The 27541-nt window shown below is 36.5% G+C and overlaps 2 protein-coding genes across 2 annotated transcripts; one reads left to right on the top strand and one right to left on the bottom strand.

Moving 5' to 3' along the window:
* The first annotated feature begins 266 nt into the window (after positions 1–266).
* Positions 267–2402, top strand: LOC125190500 (trihelix transcription factor ASIL2-like). Its single transcript, XM_048087822.1, has 2 exons — positions 267–576; positions 1056–2402. Exon 2 carries the CDS (start codon positions 1133–1135, stop codon positions 2255–2257), a length of 1125 nt encoding a protein of 374 aa, XP_047943779.1. The 5' UTR covers positions 267–576; positions 1056–1132; the 3' UTR covers positions 2258–2402.
* A 197-nt stretch (positions 2403–2599) lies between these two features.
* Positions 2600–8475, bottom strand: LOC125190499 (heat shock 70 kDa protein 14-like). The gene is made up of 10 exons (XM_048087821.1): positions 8321–8475; positions 6663–7896; positions 6186–6416; positions 5984–6079; positions 4683–4892; positions 4043–4237; positions 3818–3964; positions 3579–3728; positions 3375–3505; positions 2600–3161 (listed from the first exon to the last, which is right to left on the bottom strand). The coding sequence occupies exons 2-10, from the start codon at positions 7833–7835 to the stop codon at positions 2951–2953; spliced, it is 2544 nt and encodes an 847-aa protein (XP_047943778.1). The 5' UTR covers positions 7836–7896; positions 8321–8475; the 3' UTR covers positions 2600–2950.
* Positions 8476–27541: the final 19066 nt, after the last annotated feature.

The following is a 27541-nucleotide window of genomic DNA, read 5'->3' as shown; positions in this document are numbered from 1 at the left end:
ACCATTCAATCTTATCCACTTATTTTAAAATCTAAGGGTGTAAATTTGATATTAATTTTAGATTATAATGCTATAAATAATGAAAGATGACCATTATCATAAAACTATTATATATAATTAAAACTCATATTCTCATATTCTACTAAATTATTTAACTTATTTATCTTTACACTTTTAAAAAGTCGTATCTAGATCAAATAGTAGCAGAGATAATTCAATCTCATAGGAGTGATATAAATCTCTCTCTCTCCTATGGTTGGGCCCAAAATGGTGTGAAGGTGCCAAGTATAACGAGCGCATTCCCGGCGCATACTAGCAAAGGCCACTTCACAATACGTCCTCGGCCGATTCTACCAAAAAGATGCGTCTTTGTCCACTTTCTCTCTCCAACGCAACAAAATCCTTGACAAATTTCTCACTTCCCAACAATTCTTATGTAATTTAACTGGAATCCGGTCGTATTATATACCCCAACATTTCTCAATTTGGTTTTTCATTTATTATTCGTGTTCTCATTACCGGGCAAAAGCTTCAATCTTGAATGCACCTCAACAGCAGAAATTAAACAATTTTCAGGTAAGATTTTTTTATGGGTTCTTTCTTCATTTAATTGGCATTTCAATTCGTGGGATCATTTATTTAATTTTTTAGTAGATTTCTTGAATTTTGGTCTAACAAATTTGCCTTTGTTCTTGGATATTATTATTATGTACAGTATCTAGTTTCCTTCTCTTATAACCGATCTTTATACACTTTTGATTGCACTAGGTGAGTTTATTACAATTGGGAAAGTTGTATGATTTTGTCCCCAATCTGGAAATTCATTTTGGTGCTGTCTTTTTAGCAATGATCATAAGGATTTTGTGTGTGATTCGAGTTTTATAGAGGTAAATCTTGGGCTCTAGCTGGATTGTGTAATGAGTTTTGGCGATGAATGGCAATAATGATCGGACTTCAGTGTGCTTAGGCTGTATAAGATAATTTATTTTAGTGTGTTTGGAAATAATTTATTGTTTCCTTAAAATATCTGAATTTTCGTGTGTGTGTTTGTTTAGGTTCTTAGGAAAATTTGAGCGTTTCTTTTGCTGGATACTACAAGATAAGAGTTGTTAAACTTGGTGTTTTGAGCGTGATGGATGATGAAAATGATGTTCCTTACCGTTCCAATACTTACGCCGCAAACGTACAAAAGCTCCCTGTCGAAAATGCCAGCTATTCTCGAGATATTGGCAATTCGTACGGAGAAGATGATGACAACACTGATGATGGTGAGGAAGATGAGGAGAAGGCAGTGAACGATGTGGATGACGATGACGATGATGATGATGACGATGATGATGATGGAGGTAATGGTGTTCAAAGGATAAGTAACAATGATTATGAGTATGGAGATGAAGATGACAACAACGACGATGGAAATGGTGATCAGCAGCGCCACCCGAAGAAGAGGAAGCTGAAGAATCTGATCTCAAGCTATGAGTTTGCCCCTCGACTGCCGGCTCCTCCTCCTCCTGCCACTCCATCGGCTCCGAAGCCGTCGTACGGGGGGCGCAATCCGCTCACTGATTGGACCGAGCACGAGACGTTGGTCTTACTGGACGCTTGGGGAGATAGATTTCTCAAGCATGGGAGGAAGAGCCTGCGTGGCGAGGAGTGGCAAGAAGTTGCGGAGAAGGTATCACTGGGATCGAAAATAGAAAGAACCGACACTCAGTGTCGAAATCGTCTGGATACGTTGAAGAAAAAGTACAAAAAAGAGAAGATGAAGTTTGGGGATTCCGGGAGTGAATGGGTGTATTTCAAGAAGATTGATGCACTACTATCGTCATCGCAAGTGCAGCAAGGCGGTCTTTCATGTGGGATCGACTCGGGGGAGTACGTATTCATGAACCCTAAAGTTTATCTGAATCGATCGAATGGATTGGATGAGATGAGGGACAGCCCGGGAAACTCAAGCGAGGGCGAGGAAGATGAGTCCGAGGGCCTCCCTCCCAAGAAGACGATGGGGACTGGTAATATTCGAAGCAGTGCAGCTCCCTACAAGATGTTGGCCGATTCTTTCGAGAAATTCAGTGAAATATACGAAAGGATCGAGGATAGTAAGAGGCAGCAGATGGTAGAGCTAGAGAAGATGAGGATGGATTTGCACAGAGATTTGGAGATGCAGAAAAGAGAGATTTTAGAGAGAGGCCATGCCGAGATAGCTAAGATCCGACAAGGAGAGGATGAAGACAACGCTGAGAATATCAGTGGTTGATGTGCTTGTCTTGTCTCTCTCTTGATTATCATTTGGACAAGTTGCAGCAGTGTTTGTGTAATAAAACTTAGGTTGTGAAACTAATTATGTTATGTAGGTATATGGTGGATCATTAGTTTATGAAGATGCATCTTCTTCATCGTTATACTTGCTTGTCTTTCACTTTGGTTTGCACATATCAAGGATCACATAAAAGAGGGTTTTTGCATTATTCATTATCACTTTAAAACCTTGTTAGCTTCCATGTCAAATTTGAATTTCAGAATCAAATCTCAGCATCACATAGATTCTTCTTGTTTGTCTCTTTATGTATGAATATTCAACTTCAGCAAAATCACACCATTGATCAAACCCAAAATTCATTATCAAAATAAGGCAAAATCTGCATACACAAAAAGACAATTTGAAATTCGAACTCACCATTATCTTGGGGTGATTGTCGTTTCCAATGATCGAAAATGAAATGATGGACAGTCACTAGGTTGTCTGTTATAAACCCTTTCTCAAAAACAGGATTATAAAGAACCACCTATAAATAAAATATCATCGGTCACCTGCCGAAACATGTGGAGAAACGATCGCATCATCAAACATTTGATAGTGATCATAAGTCCCAAATCCAGGTTCTGCTAGTCGTACAAAAGGACTCGAGTATGCTGCAACTTAATATAGGTATAACTGCCATCACACATTTTAAGAACCCTCTGGTTTGTCCGTCTCCATGGGCTCTGCAGCGTCTGGTGGCACTTCTTGTCCAGCCCCTGCTTCCGTGTTTTGGCCAGGGCTGGAACCAGCCCCTTGAGGTTGAGACTCGCTGCCTTGGGATGGAGCTGGAGAGGTTGGCTCAGGAGTGGCTGGTTTTGCTGGCTTTGGCTTTGGCTTCGTCATTATAGGTCGGCAAAACCTGTGAGAAAATTGGGGTCTTATCAGATGCTTGATTTTAGGGCTGCCAAATCAAGGAAAATCAAAAGTCTTGCAGTTTGTAGGCGAAAAATTTACCGTGCTACTAGCAAACATGCATGCATATGATGAACAAGAAAAGGCAAATGCAATACGGTCCAGACTTTGAAATACTAGGAAACGAAAGGATGGAGTTCTAAGGAATTTTTTCCAGTACCTATCAAGGGCTTCAGCCTTTTTCTTCACGTCCGCAGACAGTAAAACTGGGTTGGCGTGTTTTGGAAGTGAGTCTTGTTGCTGTTTTTTCTCTCTCAACCAAGCTTCAGCTCCCACACATTCATTCAAAACCTGACAGTTCATAACATTTCGTGAGAATTCTGTAATATGCTGCGTGTGAGCACATATGGCACATAATACATACCTTTTGCTTCTCCACTACATCAATATGGTCAAACTTGGGATCAGTGGACACTGCAGCCTCCCTGTAACTATTGATGCAATAAGCAATTTGCTCAATCACAGATCCCCTCTCCGTGTGCTCCTTGTAGCGCTCCTCTATGGGATCACCTTGCTGCAGGGTTTTGGACAACTAGTTAACAAACCGTCTGGTAAAGTAAGAAGAAAACAACAAACGTGACGTAACGAGTTTCCATTTTTTACCTTCTTGAGCTCCTCCAGCTTGGCAACATATACACCTTTGGTTTCATCTTCACCGTCCTCATATAACCAATCTTCTACCCCCTGGAGTCTAGCAATCAATTGCTCTCGCTCTGACTCCGTTACAAAATCATGATACTTATCATGAAGCTGCAGAGACATAAAAACATTTCAGATAAATAATTAAGGTGACTTGCAGTAACAAGATCATCAGGACCTTGTACGTACTTTATTCCTCATATCATAAACATAAGACTCGACAGCATTCTTCTTGTCTTTAGTTTCCTCCATGACACGATCCTGCAAAGCCATCTCGAATTCCTTCTCCACGGCTTTTTGCACATCTGGAGCAGAAAGAGCTCCAAATACAACTTCTGACACTGGCACAGTTTTCTTGTTAACCTTCTTTTTCGGAGCCTCCACCTGATGAGCATTAATACAGTGATATTACTAGTAGTCCAAGACAAATACAAGCACCAAAAGAGAAGGCATTGCAGGAAAAGGAAATGAACCAGGAACATTGTAAACATAATCTTTGCAATATTAAGAACATGTTATACATACATTAAATCAACTGGAATGAAAATCTACTAGTTTGGAAGCCTGCAAAAGAGCTAGTATTCTATACCACATAGGATATTAATTACTGGACTTGCATGTAACCCCCATAAATAGAACATGAGAAACAAGACAAAGGTAAAGAAATAAGATTTAGAGAACAGATAAGTGGAACACCAAGACAAAGAACAAGAAACGGACATTCCAAAGTCATTAGTAGGGTAAATACTCTACAGAAAGATAGAAGTAAAAATTTATAGGAATCTATGCATATAAAAAAAACATATTTCAATATAAGCATGCAAGTTACCTTGACATCTGTTTCCATCTGAACAGGCTTATCTCCTGACTCTGGCACACCATTTTCAGCTGCAGGAACTTCAGTTGTTGAGTCCTGCATATTTACATCAGCAGAACTTGGTGGAGCAGGGTCAGCAGGAAGCTCATCAGTCTCCATCTTAGCTGGCTCTTTGTCAGACTCTTTAACAACTGGAACCTCTACTTCCTCTTCTTCAAGTAGCTGTTTCAAGACCGTCATGTTTTTTTAGGAAAGTAAATTTTTACGAATAATATTGTATATAACTCACAAAGAAACAACTCCCCAAGCTAGATACATAGATGGTTCAGTCCTCTGCCATTAAGTTCTAGCACCCCGCTACAATATCCTTTATTACCAAAAGAAATACTAACATTTTTGCAATTTTTCCTGTTCTTTGGGTCTATGTTTTATCCCCACAAGATCAAGTCATTCTCTAATATTGATAAGCATATAAGCTAGGGACCCCTAACTTAAACCAAAACCGGTACTCCCGCCTATGTGACATTCCACACTTTCATGTGGAACTGGCGTGGGATTTGTATCAATCCTTCCCCTTTCAAACTGGAACGCCGAGTGGCAAACCCAAATACAAGGCCCACCCTTCATTTGCTGCCCCTTAGGCCCACACCTTCAGTGGCAATGTGGCGTGCACCCATTTGGTCACACCTTCAGGTAGCCCCTTTCCATAGGCATCTAGATCCATGTTAGCCACACTTTTATGTCGAACCGATATGAGATTCATATCATATAGACTAAACCATCTTCATTAAACAAAAAAAATCTGATTAACCTAACATATGTTTTTCCATCTTCTATATGTTAGCTTTTGACAAAAGTCAAAGGTCCCGAAAAATCCGTCTCATTATATTCATCCAAGGATGAATGGAGTATTCTACCTCCATTACTATATTACTAATAAGGAAGCAATCCAAAATGTTAAGCATGTGGAAGAATACAATTTTACACATGAAATATTCACGGAGAAACATATTTGAGTTACAATGTCTGTAGTAACCCCACACATTAAGTAAGATAGTTGCAATCCAACAATCTCCTAAGGTAAGAAATTATTATTCATTATCCTATCAAAGATAACAAACTACAACTATAACGCTGACAACGAAAACTAAGACTATCCATTACCAGAGCTATTATAAGCATTTAAAATTGGCATTAAAGGCACCAATGATGAGAAGACTTTTTAAGCTCACTCTTTGAGTGTTCCCCGAAAAAAAACTGGAGTATTACTCAGCAATTAGGATGAGAATCTATCGTGAGAGCCAAGAGCTTACCGTTGCCGATTCGACAGACACAACACCATGAAGATTAAGACGCACTTTGACTTTCAATTTTGCCTTCTCACCATTTGCGGACTGAAAAGGCCCAATCTGCAATCAATGTGTCAAAACAAAAGGAAAATAGATGTTGAGTAAGTGACAGGGCTACACACGGTATTGATTGACGGATTAAAACAAATATACAACGCAAACTTACTGTATAATGGCTGATCTTTGCTGGAGCTTGCAACTCACTGACATCAGAATATTGTACATCTAATGTGAAGGTCTCAGACCTATAGAAAGTCAAAGCTTTCACGCTAGGAATTGGGTTGCCCTTTGGGAATACAATGTTGCTCTGCAGATTATCACCACCTGCTCCGCTTTGTGTATCTCCAGCAGGAGCTTTCCATGTCAGAGCAATGGGGAAAGGGAAGCTCTCGTTGACCTGCACATGAAAACTATATTTCAGCCTTTCTGTCCCAGCCTATGGTAGGAGACTGTTTCAGAGGTATAGTGTTTTGACGACAAAGCACTACATGAAAGTAGAAGATATGGCTTTTGAACCAAGTAATTTATACGCCAACCAATAACTTTTATATTGAGCCATATGCAGTGGTTGCAGTTATAAAAATAAGAAGGCATAACTGTGAATACATTAATAGACAAAGCCAAGATAGGAATGAAAATGCACCTGGAATTCCCGAACTTTGAATGTAGGACTAAGAATAGCACATTGTAATGCACAGCCTTTCGCAACACATTCACTTGCATTCATTGTACGCCTGGGCTCCATCCCAAAGAATTCAGTCAAAATCTTAATCATAGCAGGGACTCGAGAGCCTGATCCCACAACTTCAACTGAGTGTATATTCTGAATAGTCAGTCCAGCATCTGCTAGAGCCTTCTCCAGCGGCTTCTTCACACGCTCCAAAACTGAGGTGCTAATTTGTTCAAACTCCTCTCTCTTAATAAATCCTCTTACATCTTTATCATCCATCAAGCATTCAATGTTCAGAGGTGCTTCAGGGTTAGCACTGAGAACCTTCTTCAACTTTTCACAACCAGCACGGAGCCTTAGACAAGCCTTTGCATTCTGATACACATCAATCTTATATTCATCCTTGAATTTCGCAGCAAAATGCTGGAAAAGAGCTTCATCAAAATCTCTTCCACCCAGTGAACGATCAAAAGAGTGAGCCAAAATTTTTAGCTGACCTTTCTTGAATGCAGCAATACAAACTTGCAAACTTGCATGCCCCGCATCAACAAAAGCAACGTTCATTGGTTCATTTTCTGGTAGATCAGTCTTATATATACCATAAGCCAGAGCAGTAGCAGTAGTCTCGTGAATAAGACGAAGAGGGTTTAAACCAGCAATTTTGGCCGCATCAATCACAGCCCTCCTCTGTAGATCAGTGAAATAAGCAGGTATTCCAATGCAACAATCTACAACCGCTGCTCCATTCAAGTTCTTTTCTGCAATGCTCTTCAAATTGGAAAACAGCATTCCCAATACCTGAGTAGGCGTAAACGCCTTATTTTCTCCCAAATACCGAGCATGTATTAAGGGATAACCATCAGGCCCTTCAGTCACCGAGAAAGGCAATGACTTTAGATCACGCTGCAGCTCCGGATCAGAAAACTGGCGTCCAATCAGCCTCTTTATTTGAGATATTGTATTTTTTGGATTCATCAAACTTGATGCGGCTCCTGCTGTCCCTAGGAAACGCTGTTTGTCTCCAAAGCATACAAGAGAAGGAGTTTCCCGCTTCGATTCATCATTAAGCACTACATCAATACCTCTTTGCCTTGCAACAGCAACAACACAGCTCTCATTTCCAAAATCAAAACCAACCACACTCATGTTTGCTTGGTGGTTAAGATTTGTAACACGGTCACTTGACCACAAACTATGAGTTCACAACCTACGGAACAAATATCCAAACAAATTCAGCCACCAATCACTCGGCAAACTTAGACACACTTGGAAAATATTGTAGAGGTTTAAGCAAAAGCATAGACCTAGCTGAATTACCACAGAAAATCACATTACACTCAACCACTCTACTTAAACTCTTAGTCGCAGAGGACAAATTACATCTAGAGCGCAAAATAAACAACAAAAGTAACCTAGCTTAAGCTTCAAGAGCTCTAGAGATCCTCCAATTCCACCCAAATAGGCTAGTACTTGAGAAAGAAGACCGAATTCAGCGAAATTTAATAAGGCAAAGATTCAACGCATCGAAGTAGGAAATTAAGGACACGAAACAATAGAGAAAAAAACAAGCGATCAGATCTAAAAAGGATGAAAAACGAATATTAGTAGCAGAGGTTCGAAAGTAGCAATACCTGCAGGCAGATCAAGCGCGCTCCGATGGAGAGATTCTAGAACTTTCTCCAAATACAGTGGATGGTCGGGGCAGCTAGGAACCTCTAGAGTTATTTGCTTGAGAAGCTGTAGAGAGATGGGGGTTTTATGAGAGAGAGAGAGAGAGAAGGTTATGTGGGGGAATTTTGAGTTCGAATTTATTGGTGGAAAATAAAGAAAAAGTGAAGCTTTTTTTCTCTTGGTACTTGTTGTGTCTTCTAGAAAGATCTCTCTTCATTTTACATTTGGGCTCTTTAGTTGGGTTGGGCTGACTGGACCTTTTGGTTTTGTGGTCGTCATTTTTGGGCTTAGGTCCACTCGGGGGAATATATTTCCTTCGATTCACACTCTGATAGCCTCAACATGACAAATGATTCAATAGCAGTTTGGCACCAAAAGTTGCGCGCACTTTTGATTTGTCGACGCACAAATTCCGGCCTGCCTCTAGCCACCACACCCTACATCAAACAATTAATTGGGTTAACGGTTAGGTTTGGTATACTGAAAAACATGTTTTGAGCAAGTCTCGCGCGAACAGAATTTTGCTTGTATACGAAAAACTCTACAATCCATTTTTAACCCGATTCAGTATTATTCGAATAGTTTCACACGAATAGAATCAGTATATTATTACATTGAGTTTGTTTGTGCATTTATAAGATGTTTTATAAACATTTAAATGTATAAGAAGCAAACAAAGTCTAAGTCTTTTGCTTTAGTAGACCGGTTGTGGGCGTCGTCCACTTTAAGGTAACACGGTCAGATCTATGCAATGCTTTGCAAAAGAAAAAGAAGAATTTCACAACCTAGATAGACTTAGACTACCTATCGTGAAAGGTTGCAATGTCAGTCCGCATATTTCTAAGTCTTACTGAAATAAGATGACATTAGTGTGGTATAGCACTGAACGGATCTAACAGCAAGACGTGTCTTTATGTTATCTACTGAAAGACTAGGTCTTGATAAAATACAATTACTTAATCTACATATGTTAGCATTGAGCATACGGTATTGATTATGAACTACTTTGACTTATCAAATGGTGCGAGGTTTTCGCAAGAGGAGCTCGAACAAGGTTTTATTATTGGGTAGTGGGATTAATATCTAGCGGTGCTAGGATTGCTATTATGTTGAATCGTGCGCGAGGTGAGTCTCGTTTGATAATGTCCTCAAGAGGAGCTCGAACAAGGTTTTATTATTCATAAAACTGGCCAGTTGGAGTTTTATCGCTCTATGAATAATAAATAAATGTTTCTTGCTAAATCCACTCTTGGAATTAATAAGATGTTAATTAATTAAGTCCATAGCAGACATTAATTAATTAATGGACATTTATATCTTAAGCGCGAGAAATAAATACTCCCTCCGTCCCCGAATACTTGACACGGTTTGACCCGGCACGGGTTTTAAGAAATGTAATGGAAAGTGTGTTGATAAAGTTGGTGGGATGTGAGTCCTACTTTTAAAGTATTAGTTTTATAATAAATGTGAGTAGGAATGAGTTAGTGGAATATGAGGTCCACTACCAAAAATGGAAAAAGTGAACTGTGTCAAGTATTCGGGGACGGACCGAAATGGCAAACTGTGTCAAGTATTCGGGGACGGAGGGGGTAATAAACAAAGTGGAGACTCGGATTACTTGTAATTTCGGATTTGGATGGGGAGAGTTCAATATTACTTCTGTAGTGGCTGCTCGTAATATTCCAATATAAGCTTGTATTAAATTGTGGGTTCAATTTAATTAGTAAAAAGCTAATTGGGGGAGCCCATATCCAAAACCTACCATAGATCCATGTCTGGGCCCAAAAGGAACTTAATATAAATAGGAGAATAAAGGAGACAGAAAAGACACATTATTATTTTCTTAAAATTTTCGTCCACTCCATCACAGAGAAGGGGACGATTTTTTCTCTCCAGCTCTCCTCCGTGAAATCGATTTTTCTGTCTCTTTTATTTAAGTCCTAGTATTTTGATAAGATCAGCCCACCTTGATATCGAAATACAGTTCGGGAACCAGAGAGAAGATTCGTGGTCTAGTATTGAAGATCATCGTGGAGAAGGCGCGAGCAATCGACGATTCTTTGGAGAATCAAATCGGTAACTCTAAACCGTAGAAATCATGTTTAGGATTTACTTTCTATGCATGAATTATTTGCGTTCTATCATGCAATTATCTGTTTAACATGTGAATTAATTAATCGCATAATCGGTCAAATAGATCCGTGTCTGATTTATTTATTTTGTACAAGTTTTTCGCTGTGCAAGGGGCACCAAACCCCAGCATTAACCAAGTTGGTTTTAATATAGCCGACTTACTAACCTAGCTAGTCGGGATGTAGTTATCGGTATGAGTTTAAGGATAGGATTAACTTGCACTTATAAGTAACTTATGTCATGTTTGGCAAACTAGTAACCTTGATATACATTCTCTATATATAAGAACTATATGAATTAAAGTAACACAACTAACTAGCTTTATGGAGTATTATAAATATTGTCGAATATTGCAGCTATATGGGAGTTAACATTCACCCCTGATATATGGAAAAATGTAGTAGTATGTATTTTTGTTCTTCTAATATTTACTTCATGTGACAAAATATCATCATTTCTGTAGCGTATCATTTAAGACACAACATTAATTGTACTAAGGAAATTATATCATTTAAGTACATCTAAAAATGAAAATCTATTTTATCATAAAGAGATACTCCATTTTCTTTAGGACGAGGGAGTATAATAGAAGACTGGTTGATTTAATTGTGTCCGTTTTTCATAACATAAACGACCATAATCTCAGCTAGTAGCAGGTGATCAATCACGGCAACAGCTGGAAAAATGAAAATGAAAATCAACAACGATATTTACAATAAAGTTTATGCATGTATTTCATATCCAGCTTGAGCTTCTTTTTGCTAAATCCGAGGTTCCACCTCCGCCGTCGCCGCACTGAATCCTCATGCCAGGCGCCGATCAATTCCAAAAAGGCGCGCATTATATCCCCAAAAAATTTGTCATTATTCAATTCCAAATAACGAAACAAAAGCTCCTCCAGAAACTCCCGATCCACTTCTTCTCCACTCTCCACACGCGCCGCCACAATCCCCTCCATCGACCGCCGGAAATCCTCGCACGGCATCCGCGAATACGTCACGATCACTACGACATTATGCTCCGGTTCCTCGATCTCCACCTCCGTTGGGATACTGTGGCGAGTTGGAAAGATGTAATTACCCGGCGATTCGGACTGAAATGACGGACTCAGGCTGATTTTTGACATTTCTTCTTCGCACAGCTCGCGGTAGAACGACCGCAGATTCTCGAATGAGATTCGACCGCTCTGTACGTCGTCGTATTCGACATTTTGCGGTGAAGCTTCGCTACACGATTTCTGCATTTGTCTACGCATTTCAAATTAATTTTCTCTTTTTTGTTGGGTTTTATGTGATTGTGTGAGAATACAATGTGGTATTTATACTTAAAAACTCGAATTACCTCTTACTTTTTGTTTGATACTATAAGTAACAACATCTTATACGGTGAAATACCTGGAAAAATGATCTACATTAATACAGTAAATCATTGTGAAATCTGTATTCCCAAAATAGACCAAGAAATCACGCGCAAATTTCATTTGTTCAATTTTTGGAGTCTCGAATTAATATGCCTCTTAAATATCAATTAATTGCAGATGACATACTTGATTTTGTGTTTGATGATGAATAACGGCTTTATAATTTCATTTTTCGGTGATAATAGCTTTTATGATTTCATTATTACGAGATAACAAGCAACATACTCTTAATTATGTTGACTAACGATGTTATCTCTAATTAATATACAACGATAATTTTTATATTTGTTTATATAGGGACGTAATCAGATGCAAACTCTGCATATTGTACAAATTTTAAATTATGATATATACCATTTGATACCTGACATTTTATGTCAATGTTATTTTGTCATTTGTTGACATCAAATCATGATATCTAACTGTCTAGATCATAGTTTGGATTTTGTAAATATATAGAGTTTGCATTTTAACACGTCACATATATATATAGGAAAATGATCAATATAAAAATTGATCTCAATACAAAATCCAGACCAAATCCTGACCATGAGATTTGATAATTAAATGGTCAATAATTAAACAAAAACACGGAGGGTCATTATAAAACAGTTTTAGGTCATTTACAAAATTCTGGTTTGTGGTCATGTTAAGATCATTTTAGGTCATCATCGTTACTATAATGACCTTAAAATAAGCTAACAATAACCTAAAAATGATCTTCGTATGATTGGTTCTGCATTTTTGTATTAAGAATGGGTTTCGCATAGATTAAAATATTTTATATAATATTTCAACATATACTGATTTTTTTGGTATGCACCGAGGATTCAGTACCACCGTATAACGTAAATTCAACATATACTGATTTTTTCGGTATGCACCGAGGATTCAGTTCCACTGTATATATCGGTCTAACTCTTTATTGAAACCCTAGTAGATCTCCTACTCTTAAAGTTCCATTAATCGCGACCACCCGCATTTATTAACCATAGAAAATGCGGTCGTGACAAGAACCATTTGTAAAATCTATTTAAAATATATCTGTTCTATGTTAACAAGCGTAGAACGGTTTTAATTAATTGTGAATTATAGTAAAAAATTGTTAATCACTTAAACGAGTGTATTTAAAGTTCTGAATTTACAAACACTAACTAATTCAACAAGAGAATTTCGATTTATGAAATATGAGGTGAAACATTAAATTAATGTTTTACGGAGTACTTTTATATTAGTAGCGAATTGGTTTAATTGTAAGATTTTATTTGTTTTGGTTCTTTTATGTTTCACATAAAATATTTTGAGTAATCAAGTCTTGAAATTTAATCAACATTTTTTGAACTTTAAAAATATTATACTGATGAATACTCTAATGGCGATTGGATAACATATACTTGGCCGTTGAGTAAAAAGAGTAAAATCATTTAAGAATAACGTCTATTCCTTGCATTGGAGAACACACTACCTTTTCATCTCTTTTCCTTCGGTCGTCCAATGGGATACATTCTATATAATCTTCTTTATCCAATAAAAATATGAATATTTGAAATAACACAAAAATTAATACACAATTGTTAAAGTAAAAGGAGGGGGGGGGATAGTTAAAGTTGTTTTAGTGGATAGTGAGACTCATATTATTATTAGTGTTTAACAAGTTGTAATGGCGGGTCATAGTGATATAAGTTATAAATAAATTAATGTATATGAGTAGTGAGTTGGGGATAACTTTTCATAAATATTACCGGTATATATAACGAATATTACTGATATATACGAATATTACTGGTATATGTTACCGAATATAATGAATATTACCAAAAACATTTAATGAAGTTATCGGTATAACTGTAGAGTGTATCAAAGTTCGGTATACCATCCCGGTAAGGTATACCAAAATTCGGTAAAATATACCGAAATATTGATATGGTGACAATAGTTATATCATCCATATTGTAAATTTGGTATATTGTAAAATTAAAAAGTTTGGTATACGTAAGTGGGATGAAGATGTTGTTGAAATTGTTACTAAGAAACTCAAACGGAATTAAGTATGTTATTGAACTCTTTACCTTAATTTGTAATTTTGTCTAGTATCTTTTGTTTTCGTATGTAGTCGAACTTGAATGTATTCAATCTTAGCATCTTTGTTTTTGAATGTTGTATGTAGTCGAACTTGAAAACTAATTACCTTTTTCTAAATAAGTTTCAAACAACACAACAGAAAATAGAAATAAAGATGTTTAATAAGTCCTAAACAAACAGCTTAACATGAAATTGCAAATCAAACCCGGAAAATAAGCACAAACATAAAAACCAAACCAACTAAACACGATCAAACCCTAAAATTACTGAAGCTTGGGCTTCTTTGAAGGAGGGCTACCATCGTCATCTGCACCGCCGTCCTCCTCGGTTTTCGCCGACGGACCTGCCTTGCCACCATCCTTGGCTTCCGGCTAGGCAGCCTCATCCCCAACATTCACCACCCCTGATGGGCCAGCTCCAGTAGTAGGTGGGCCCCATTCTCCTGTAGGAATTCCCATTGCCTATGCCTTCTCCTTGTAGAGAGACGGAAAGAATCCCAAAGCCCTCTCCGGGGTACCGTCTACATGGAGATCCGGTGGTATATTATTCATTTTTTTCCCAACCTCATTGAACCAAATGTAGAAGTTAGCAACGGATGGATGAGCTGGTGGCAGGAAGTTGTATGGGGGTGCAGGTTGGGATTTAGGATGGTTTGGGCATGACGCATTCGATCGACCTAGTCAATTTTCGGGCGGAAATCGAAAAATATGCCTAAAACTCCATGATCAGAAACTGAAGGAGGCTGTCTCGGCTGACAGCATGAGCTAGGAGCCGAGATCCAGTCATGGTTTGGCTTCAGGTGTTGATTCGGAGGAGTCTGTTACGGGTGGAGTTGGTTCTGATCAGAAACTGAAAGGGCCTGTCTTAGCTGACAGCATGAGCCGGGAGGCGAGATCCAGTCATGGTTCGGCTTCCGGTGTTGGTTCAGAGGAGTCTGTTACGGGTAGAGGTGGTTCTGACTCCGATACCAGTGGAGGTGGCTCTGATGAAATGGAGCTCAGGTCGTCCAGATCGTTGTTGTTGCTGGTGTTGGAGGTGATCAGGGTATTGTTGGTGTTGTTGGTCAGGTTGTTTTTGTTGGTGTTGTTGGTCAGGTTGTTTTTGTTGGTGTTGTTGGTCAGGTTGTTACTGGCTAACGAAAAAGGGAGGATGATGATGCCATTGACGTTGTTGGTAAGTAACTTAGATGGTATGAGTAAGTTATTGAATTTTTCTAGTATCTTTTCTTCGTTTATTTAGTCGAACTTAACGTATTTCATCTAATTAGTATCATCTTTGTTTTCGAACTACAACACTTCGGTTTTACTAAAGAATTTCTTTAGTTTTCTATTTAAGTTGTCTTAGTAATTGATTTGTTATAACAATTATGATGCTTAGATACGTTAGCAACTTTACAATTATGAACAAAAAAATAGTACAAATGCCGAAATTGATGAAATTATGTATTTTTGAAATCGAAACTCATTAGAAGAATTTACACTTATTTCTCAAATCTCAAATGCCGAAATTGATAAAATTTGTACTGTACTTTAGATGTTTCTAATTCGGTCATTTAGAAATTACCGTAATGGTAAAAAAATAAATCTTATAGTATAAAACTCGGATTGAACTAACACGCAAATCATTTTAGTCATGTTTAGAATAATTTATAGGTAATGACATTCCATATTGATGAAAATCAATGTTAGAGGTAATATGTTTTGTTCTAGCTTGAGCTTTCTCATCTAGTGCAGGAGCCTTCCCTTTTCGTCCGAATCAGCTAAAGTGAAGACCGCGGCCAAGCCTTGCTGCACCAGAACCGCCCTCATCTTCATTTTCCATAAGCCATAATCATTCTTGCCCGTAAACTTCTCTGTCTCAAGCCTAGTTGCCATCACAACGCTGTTGATCAATCAAGATTCCCACCGGACAGCGCCAACTGAATGAATGTATTTGAACGATCAAGAACAAAGGTTTGAGAGGAAGAAGAAAGTGGATGAGCTTCCGTCAAAATATTATTGAAGGAAATCAGTAGAGTTTTTATAACTTGAAGATTACACCCAACTATGAACTAACAACACTATTTATACATCTTAGAAGAAATCAAGTGAAATGAAACTTCACTCAATAAACGGTTGTAACTAACTAAGCTTCTAACGGCTAATAGCTCAACAAAATTTTGAACTTCTTCTTGCTTTAATGTTGTGTTCTCCACCTTAAGCTTCCATTCACTCGCACCGCTATGTTCAACCACTCTTCATAACAATCAACAACATTATCTACGCTTAGTAACATTGCATTAAAGAAAATGAGATAATAGTAGTGTTTTTATCAGCGTTAAATTAAAGAAAAGTTGTACTATAAGTGTATGGCGTTTTCTGTCATCCGAGTGCATAGGTTGTCAAATCCCAATGAATATTGCCTTTCTACTCATGTTACAGTTTGGACTATCTATGTGCAGAAAAAGTCTACACATTTATGTCTTTCATCCGAATAGAATAACATAAAACATATGTACTCAATAACATGAACATAAGGGTGTCCGCCAATAGTTAAGCCCGTGGCACTGCCCAAGCCACAAAACTTGGCCAAGGCCAAGAAACTTGGCCAGGAAAAATACTTGTCCACACAATAGTGGACAAGCCCAAGCCACCAATTTTTTTACTTTTTTCATTTTTTTTATATTTTAATTTAACTAGAATAACAATTATCGACCTATAATAATTATACAAAAATGCACAATTTATTTTTTTAAAATAAATAACCAAATCTTAGTTGTATTATAGAAAGGGTGAAAATTATACAATAAAATTTTTATAAAAACACTAAAAAAACACCGCCACCGCCGCCTACTCGGTGGCGTCACCAGAATCCGCCGCTTCTTCTTCACCAGCTACATCGCCATCGTCGTCACCGTCGCCGCTCTCCGCTCCCACCGCCGCTGCTTCTTGCCGCCCAACCTCGCCTCAGCCTCAGTATGAGGTCGTAGTACATCCGCTTGGTGGGCGGGTCGGCCGACTTCTCATACAAGGACAAAGTATCTTGAAGTTGCTTTATCACCTGCTCCTCCACCTCCAGGGTGTTGGTCAACGCCGCCGCGGCCGGTGCTGGGTGGAATGCAGAGGCGCTCGCAGCTGAGTGTTGGGAGGTGGATCTAGCGTCTCGGATTGTGGACTGCTGACCCTGTGGACGTGGGCGCCGGGAGAGTGACAAGGGGGGCTCCTCCAAAACATCGTCGTTAAGGTCGAAGGGATGTGAGCCTCTATAGTTATATATATATACACCACCTCTTAAAATAACACCATACCACCATTCCTAACCAATAATAAGTTGCCATGTGGCAAAACAAAAAAAAAACCCAAAAAAGACGGCCAACAATATGTTGTACACTATACAACAATTTTTCTTGGACAACAATATCCAACACACTAGACAACAATCTATATATTGTTGTCTAGCGTATTGAATATTGCTGTGTAGCGTTTATAATATTGTTGTATAAGTGGTGTCACGGTGTCACTTTAAGAGGGGTTGTCATTTTAACACAAACATATAGAGTAGTGATATATGGCAAGTTCCCCTTAAGTGTATAACTAGAGAACAAATTTCAACCACAAGATAAAGAAATCAAGGGCTTAAATTTAGCATAAGATTTTGAAATTGGTTCAAAAAATTACTTCACTATAAGCAAGAATTGGTTCACTATAAAAAGGCGGGGTAAAATAGTCATTTAACAAACAAAATTGGGGTTAAAACTTGAATTCCTCTCATTTAGATAATTTTTCTTCTGCCCGCCATCTCTTCCACTCGAATTCTCCATCGATTCTCCACCGATCTTCCTCTTCCGCTCAAATTCTCCATCAATTCTCCTCTTCCGCTCGAATTCTCCATCGATTCTCCACCTATGTCCCTCCTCTGCTCGAATTCTCTACCAATTCTCTCTCATAAACGACAACTCTATGTCGTCGCCGCCGCCTTCTTCAGCTGCGCCTAAAGTTCCTTTGATTCATTTTGTTGTCGCCTTCTTCTGGTTGTTCATTCCGTCGTTGCCTTCGATTCAACATACCTAATGCCTTCAATTAAGTTCGTCGACCTATCTATTAGAGGAACGATTCATTTTACCGATTTTATTTGGATTTCAGTTTAACGATGGAGTCATATTATGCTTATAGTAATGGAGTCATATTATGCTTATTCATTTCAGTTTACAATGAACTAGAATGTAGAAACGTGAGTATACTGTTTTCACATATGCTTAGAGTGAAGTGTTTGTGATGCATGCTTCTAGTGCTCTGTTTTTTAATTTTAGTGAAGTAAAACGTGCTTAGAGTGAAGTATTCCAGTGTTAGAATGAATTGTTTATGATCCATGCTTAAAGTGCTCTGTTTTATCATTTCAGTGAAGTAAAACATGCTCAGAGTGAAGTATTACATGCTTAGAGTGAAGTGTTTATCATCCATGCTTATGTGCACTATTTTATCATTTCAGTGAAGTAAAACGTGCTTAGAGTGAACTATTTCATGGTTATAGTGAAGTGTTTGTGATCCATGCTTAAAGTGATCTATTTTATTATTTCAGTGAAGTAAAATGTGCTCAGAGTGAAGTATTTCATGGTTAAAGTGAAGTGTTTGTGATGCATGCTTGTAGTGCTCTGTTTTTCATTTTAGTGAAGTAAAACGTGCTTAAAGTGAAGTATTCCATGATTAGAGTGAAGTGTCTGTCATCCATGCTTATTTTGCACTATTTTATCAATTCAGTGAAGTAGAACGTGCTTAGAGTGAAGTATTCTATGGTTAGAGTGAAGTGTTTGTGATCCATGCTTAAAGTGAACTATTTTATCATTTCAGTAAAGTAAAATGTGCTTAGAGTGAAGTATTCCATGGTTAGAGTGAAGTGTTTGTGATGCATGCTTATAGTGCTCTGTTTTTTCATTTTAGTGAAGTAAAGTATGTTTAAAGTGAAGTATTACATGCTTAGAGTGAAGTATTTGTCGTCCATGCTTATGTGCACTATTTTATCATTTCAGTGAAGAAAAATGTGCTTAGAGTGAAGTATTCCATGGTTAGAGTGAAGTTTTTGTGATCCATGCTTGAAGTGATTTGTTTTATCATTTCAGTGAATTATCATTTCAGTGAAGTAAAACGTTCTTAGAGTGAAGTATTCCCGTGTTAGAGTGAAGTGTTTGTGATCCATGCTTATAGTGCTCTGTTTTTTCATTTTAGTGAAATAAAACATGCTTAATGTGAAGTATTCCATGCTTAGAGTGAAGTGTTTGTCATCCATTCTTATGTGCACTATTTTATCAATTCAGTGAAGTAAATGAAGGAACTGGCAGCGGAAGCGCTCACATAAATCAATTACATAATAATCAGATCTATTTAGCAGATTATTTAAACAAAACCTATTCGCGTAATTATCACATGTATCATGCTCATAACTTGAATTAATCATGCTTTAAGAATATTGAAACCTAAAACATGCTTTTCTACGGAGCAGAAAAATACCTAATTAATTCTCCAAAGAATTGAAGATGGCTAGCTTCTTCTCCACGTGATGCTTTGAGTACTAGACCACAAATCTTCTCTCTGGTTCCCGAACTATATCCCAATATCAGTGTGGGCTGATCTTACTAGAATACTAGGACTTAAATAAAGAAGACAAGAAGAAATCCTTTTAGGAATAGGAGTAGAATTCGAAAATTCCTACAGCTGATGGGGCTGATATTTTCAAAAATTTCAATAATGAAAAATATGTTATTTCTGTCTCATTTATTCTCCTATTTATATTAAGTTCCTTTTGGGCCCAGACAGGGATCTATGGAAGGTTTTGGATATGGGCTCATCCAATTTACTTTTTACTAATTAAATTGAACCCACAATTTAATATAAGTTATAATTGGAATATTACGAGCAGCCACTACAGAAGTAATATTGAACTCTCCCCATCCAAATCCGAAATTACAAGTAATCCGGGTTTCCGTTTAACTTTCATTTCTCGTGCTTATGATTAAAATGTCCATTAATTAATTAATGTCTGCTATTGACTTAATTAATTAAAGTCTTATTAATTCCAAGAGTGGACTTAGCATGAAACGCTTATTTATTATTCATAGAGTAATCAAACTCCAACTAGCTAGGTTCCGAATAATAAAACCTTGTTTCGCACTCCTCTTGAGGACATTATCAAACGAGACTCTTCTCGCGCACGATTCAATATAATAGCAATCCTAGCACCGCTAGATATTGATCACCACTACCCAATATATCAGGATAATTGGGTTACGAAAAACCCGCACCATTTGATAAGTCAAAGTAGTGCATAATCAATACCGTATGCTCAATGCTAACCTACATTGATTAAGAAACAAATATTATCAAGACCTCGCCTTTCAGTAGATAGCCCAAGGACTAGTCTTGCTGTTAGATCTGTTCATTGCTATACCACACCAATGTCATCTTATTTCAGTAAGGCTTAGAAATATGCGGACTGACATTGCAACCTTTCTCGATGGATAGTCAAATTCCATCTAGGTTGTGAAATTCATCTTTTTCTTCGTTTAGAACTGACCGTGTTACCTTAAAGTGGACGACGCCCACAACCGGTCTACTGAAACAAAGACTTTGACTTTGTTAAGTTAACTTATACATTTAAACATGCATTAACATCCATTAAATGTAAAACATAACAACATTATGACAAAAATAATCTGTTTTATTCCTTGGAAAATAAAATAAGAGTTTTACAGTATTCAATCACTCGAAACGTGATTTCTAGTATACAAACTCTAACAGTAAAATGTGCTTAGAGTGAAGTGCTCTATGGTTAGAGTGAAGTGTTTGTGATCCATGCTTAAAGTGAAATTTTTTATCATTTCAGTGAAGTTAAATGTGGTTAGAGTGAAGTATTCCATGATTAGAGTGAAGTGTTTGTGATCCATGCTTATAGTGCACTGTTTTATCATTTAAGTGAAGTAAAATGTTTTTACAATGAAGTATTTTGTGCTTAGAGTAAAGTGTTTGTGATCCATGCTTAGAATGAAAGACAAGTTTATACCAATCGACAAACTTAACGGTTCCATGCAATAATTTGAGTCTATTATAATTATATATGCATGTGAAAAGAATGAGTCTTCTAATTTTATGTATTTCTGTGGAACAAATGAAACAACCAATAGGTGATAAAGATTTAACAAATTGGGCAGTTGTTGCAAAAAGAACGTCGAAGAATAGAGATGATATAACTCCGAAACAAGATACAGAAGCTTCTGCTGAAAGAAGGACAAAGAATAGGGAAGATAGACCTCCACAACAAGATATTGGCGACAACATCAAAGCATTATGAAGAATATAACAAAAACATGGACATAGATGTGAAAAAAATGATTGTAAACTTCAAGCGTTTATGAAATATTGTAGAAACTTGATGAAGTTCATAATATGTGTCATTTAGTTCACTACAAAGCTCATTCATTCCATTTAAATTCAATAGCTAGTTCTTATTTTACATTAATATTATGTTCACTATTTACCTTACTATAGAACCTATTTACTTCACTATAATACACTAGTTCACTGTAAGTTAAATACACTTCACTACATGGACAATATACTTTGCTGGAATTAAAAAATGGTACACTATATGACATGCAGAATATACATCATTATATGCACAATATACTTCATTATATGTTCAATATACTTCACTGAAATCTATAAACTAAATATAATTTATAGTGAAGGTAATATACTTCACTATATAGACAATACACTTCACTGAAATCTATAAACTAAATATAATTTATAGTGAAGGTAATATACTTCACTATATAGACAATACACTTCACTGAAATAAAAAAAACAGTACACAATATAACATGTAGAATATACTTAACTATACACATAATATACTTCACTATATGTTCAATATACTTCACTAAAATGAAAAAAATAGTACATTATGAATAATATTCTTCACTGAATTATCAAACATCAGTATAAAAGACTATATAGTATTTCAACTCCGCTGTAAAGTGAACCAAAACATCTAATAAGTGAACTAAAGACTTGTAAGTAGTGGAATAAACACATGTAAAAGTGAACTTGTTCGCACTTGAGCAGATGACAAAAAACAAGTTTGCAACGAGATAAAAAGTCACTCAAAAGTGAACTAAAAACGAGTCATTAGTGCACTAAACATGCTACAAAGTGAACTATTTCTGTCCAAATTCTCAATGCCTCTGTTTTGTCTTTTCTTTCACGTTTCTGTAGTTCCTTGAATCATGATGTCCAATCTCTTGGCAGTCCACATTTTCGACCTGGTTTCATTGATAACCTCAGTGCCTCTGTTTTTGTCTTTCCTTTCACCTTTTTGATCCCTTTTTTACGGGTATCAACCCAACATGTTGAGTGTGATTGTTATAGAAGTCCAATGCACGATCAAGCGTGATAAACTCTGTCCAATTCTTGGCTTTAAATCTTCGGGACATTTTGGCACATAAATCACTGTTGTATAAAAAATACAACGTTATATTTCACTATTAGTTACATATAGTTCACTATATGAAATATTCATATCACTGTTAGCAATAAATCATTGTTGTACAAAAAAAAAAATTATACTTCACTGTTCGTTACATATACTTCACTATATGCTTAATATAGTTCACTATATCCTCAATATACTTCACTGGAATGAAAAAACAAAATACTATAAGGCATGCATCATATACTTCACTATAACCATAATTTGATTCACTGTAAAGGTAAATTACTTCACTGTAAGCACAATATAGTTCACTATATCCTCAATATACTTCACTGGAATTAAAAAACAAAGCACTATAAAGCATGCATCATATACTTCACTGTAACTATAATTTGATTCACTGTAAATGTAAAATACTTCACTATATCCTTAATATACTTCACTGGAATGAAAACGCAAAATACTATAAGACGTACATCATATACTTCACTGTAAGCGATAAATACTTCACTCCAAAGTATGATAATTACCTTTAGAAGTCTTAGCATCCTCTCCCGACGATGATGAATCGGAATCGATATAATCTTCATCCCCACATCAGAATTGAATCCATTGATTTCTCTTTTGTGTGATTGATGAATTGGAGAAGAATGAAATCACGATGAACTGCAATGAATTGGAGAAGAATCGCAATGAATTGGACAAAATTCGCGTCGCGATGAATTGGAGAATTAATCACGTGAATTGGAGAAGAATCACGTCCGTTGAATTGAATGGAAAACCCGAATTTGAATGAATCTAATTTGGAAGAAATCGATCATGAAATTTTGGTTCCAGATCTTATTTGGAATGGAATGATTTGATATGAAACACACGCCTCTTATGAATTTCATAATGTGATTCCAAAAATACCCTTGGCCTATTTTACATAATTAAAATAAATAATATTTATTGTCTTTATTTTTGTGGCTGAGATTTGTTCTCTAATTATACACTTAAAATTAGTTAGACCTTGATCACTCCTCTATATATATATATATATATATATAGAGAGAGAGAGAGAGAGAGAGTTGTGATCAATGTCGAACCATTCTTGTGGTTAGGGCCCTCCATTTTTTTAATCTTGTGGTTAGGATTAATTTACAATTAATTTAATATTTTATTCAATAAAATATGCTTAGGGGTATTTTTGAAAATTAGTTTATTAATCTGCATAAAATACGTGAATCTCTTTCCTTCTCTCAATTCTTTGATCTTCATACAATCTTCACACAATCTTCACGCAATCTCCATCAATTTTTACGCAATCTTCTTCAATTTTCTCGCAATTTACGTTAGTTGTATAATCTGCATCAATATCTTCTTCAATCTGCATCAATCTCCACGATCTATCTCAATCGCGATGCCTCAATCTAAAATTCCTTCAATTCGCGTTCTACCTCCATCGCGTTTTGCTTCCTTAGTTTTTCTTCCTCAATTCACGATAGCTTTGCAGTTGTGTCAACTCACGATCTGCATCGCCGGACAATTGCGATCTGCATCAAATTCTCGATCGATCTGCCCCGGCTTTCGCAATTCCTTCAATTAATGATCTGCCTCAATTGTCATCCATGGAGAATTCCACACGTGGAATTCATCAGCATCTCGATGTAGTAGGAACGACACCAACAAATTCTGCGGTGGATGTGGAGCTTCGATCTCGATCTGCCGCCGGAGGATTTACCTCTGCCGGTGAAGTAGTACTACAGCAGCGGCATGAACGGGGGATTTGGTGAATTCCGTTAGAATTTTGCTATCTCTCTCTCTGAAATGCTAGGGCTTTTGTTTGAAATCCTGGTTTAGTTTTTTCAATTCTGAATTCTAGCCAAATTGGATGTTATTTTGATATTGATAAGTTTTTAGCCTGAAATCTGAAATCCTAGCCGATTCTGAATTTTAAATCCTAGCCAATTATATCCAATTCTAAATCTGATATATGTTTTTAACATTGATGAACTTGTTGAACCTTGTTGGTGGATATTTTATCGATTTTTTCATGTTTGGTGTATAAACAAATCTATAATGAAGTAACAATTTGGCTGAATGAAGTAATCCGCTGGTTGAATGAAGTAACATGAACTTAACTGTGTTGTATGCATAAGTTTGTGTATCGCTTTAGTTAATATGAACCAAATATCTAGTTGAATGAATTAATAATATGTTCAATGAACAAATGTCAGTTAATATGAAATGATAATATAAAGTGTATTGTATGCATAAGTATGTGATCAGGTGTACTTATGATGAACTAAATTACCTTTTTAAATGAAGTAATAACATGGATGAATAGACTTAAATTCTGGTTGAATGATGATTTTGTTGTTATTGTTGTGGTGGATGAGGCTAGCAGGAATGATTTGCAAGCAGATTTTTACGATGTCGCAGCTTATTGAGGACAATTTGATCAAATATGTACATCTAAATATGTCATTGCTGAATGGAAAAAGAAGTACTTTGCGAGGGGGTTGTCTTGTCCATAAGTGGCGAGAGAAAGACGATTTAGAATTTCTATGGCTTAGAAAGATGATTTTGGAATTTCTATGGTTCACAAGTCCTAGTGAAATAAAAGTCCATCCTCATGATGTCATCAGCACCAAGGTTTGCAGTAGTCGAAAAGTTTACGTCTTGAGAAAGAAATAAAGGATATATCCAAGCATAACCGTAAATGTGCCAAACGGCGAGGTTGGTCGCGTGATTCAAGAATTGTCATAAGATACATTAGAAGAAGAAGAAGAAGAAGAAGAAGAAGAGGAAGAGGAAATGATTATTTCCTTATAGTAAATTATTTCATTCTAGTAGGTTTCGTACTTCATTCCAGTAGTTATTTACTTCATTCTTATTGTTTATTACTTCATTACACTTTGAATTTGAATTTATTTAAATATTTGGCAAACTTTAAATCAAATAGACTGCGTGAACTTTGAATTGTTTTATTAATGAATCTTTTATTCTTTATTATAACGTATTCGTATGTCAAGACTGAACCTACCTATTATTCATCCCAGTAGGTTCATTACTTCATTGCAGTAGTTTATTACTGTGCGTGAACTAAAACCGTTTGAATTTTTTCTAAAATAGTCAACTATTCACACAATAGGCGAAAGTTGTAAATCACACCATCCTCACTATATAAACCCCATAACCAATACAAACTCTCCATCACAAAAAAGGATAAAACACAAACTTGTCCAATACAAGAAATCATCCAAAATTGACACACAAGCAAATCTCAATGGGCTAAGCCGTGATTCTGGGCACCACCCATTTGTTAGGCGAGGGGACGGACTGCACAAATGTCCTCATCATCATGTCACCGTGCCTCAACTACATCTCCCGATACTCTTAATCTTGCTCCTCAAATTTGATTTCTCACCCAGCCGTGAGTTGGAGGACCCCATCGTTTTCTTCACCTATATACAAGAAACACATAACAACAATTCAACATTTGAAACATAGTTTATATTACATCATTAAAATAGTTTGGAACTTCATTATTTAGGTTCTTTACTTCATTAAAAGTATAACTCACAGCTAAATATACATACAAAATATGTCAGTTTATATTACTTCATTCCATGAGGTTATTACTTCATCCAATAGCTGAATTGGTTCATTCAAATGTTATTTCTTCACAAAATATGCATACAACACAGTTACTTCATCCTATGAATACTACTTCATCAAATAGGTCAGTCAGTTCATTCAATGCTATTTCTTAGCAAAATATGCATACAACACAGTTAGTAAAATTTATACGAACATCATACGAACTTTCCTTGCGATTTGATTTCCACAAAGCAATGTCTCCAAATTATGAAGTAATAAATCAAATTAAGAAGATGCAGATTAATTTTTGCCACATAATTCAAATTAGTCCATAAATGAACTAGAAGCACACATTAACAACATACAATCAAAAAAACAAAAATCAAGCACCAATAGCCTCATCAAATGAAGTAGCCTCGTGAAATGAAGTAATATCCTCGTGAAATGAACTAAATCGATTTACGTAACCACATTTTTTTATCATTTTCTCTCAAACATCAAAAGTACTGTGAAGTAATCGATTTATATTACTTCATTACGTAACAACTTCATCAAATAGGTTATTTAGTTCACAAAATATACGTATAATACAGTTAAGTTGTTATACCGTATAGTTAATAAAATTCATAAAACACAGTTAACTTCATTCCATGAATTTACTACTTCATAACAACTAGAGTATCACTTCATTTTTACCTTTGGAGGGATTTGACTTGCAATATTTTCTTCTGACCGACCAACAGAGGAACTTTCCTCGGAATCTGCTTTCTCGACCAGTTGTGATTTGGACATCGGTCTATGATTATATTTGAAGCTTGACCTTCCTCCGCTATGCTTGATAAACTTATAAGACAAAAATCATAACCAATTTACAAATAGATGAAGTAAATTAAGTTTTCGAACTATGCAAAGCTTCAAAACAGTGTATTACCTGATGCAGACGAGTTGAGTGTTTGAGTCATTTTTGAATCTTCATCGGATTTGAACTCGTCGGTTGTAGATATTGAACTCGGTGGTTGTAGATGTTGAACTTGGCGACTCGAGATGCTGAATCGTTGGTGAAATCGATTTCAAGTGATGAAATCGATTGGAGTGAGATGAATCGGCTGGAGATTTGAAGATTCCTGGGATGAAGATGTTGAATCGATTTCAACTGTCATGAAGATGTTGAATTAATTACTGAGATGAAGATGCTGAATCGATTTCAGTTGATAATGAACCGATTGGAGTGAGATGAATAGGCTGGAGTGAGATGAATCGATTTGGAGATTTGGAGAAGAAGAAGTAGCGCATGAGCAGAGGCAGGAATATGAAATGAGTAAAATTTTAGGATGGGTTTAACCCTAAAATTTTTACCTCCAATGCGAAATGACATAAATACATCCGCGTTGAAGTAAATTATGTATGTAATGAACTACGAAAAATAACCCTTAATTATCTAATCTAATCCATCAAATTTAAGATCCAAGGGTCCAAATTTGATCTCTGGTTTGATTTT

This window comes from Salvia hispanica, chromosome 5 (assembly GCF_023119035.1).
Source record: "Salvia hispanica cultivar TCC Black 2014 chromosome 5, UniMelb_Shisp_WGS_1.0, whole genome shotgun sequence".
NCBI classification, from domain to species: domain Eukaryota; kingdom Viridiplantae; phylum Streptophyta; class Magnoliopsida; order Lamiales; family Lamiaceae; genus Salvia; species Salvia hispanica.
The sequence above is the reverse complement of the archived record's forward strand: the minus strand, read 5'-3'. Positions and strand labels throughout refer to the sequence as shown.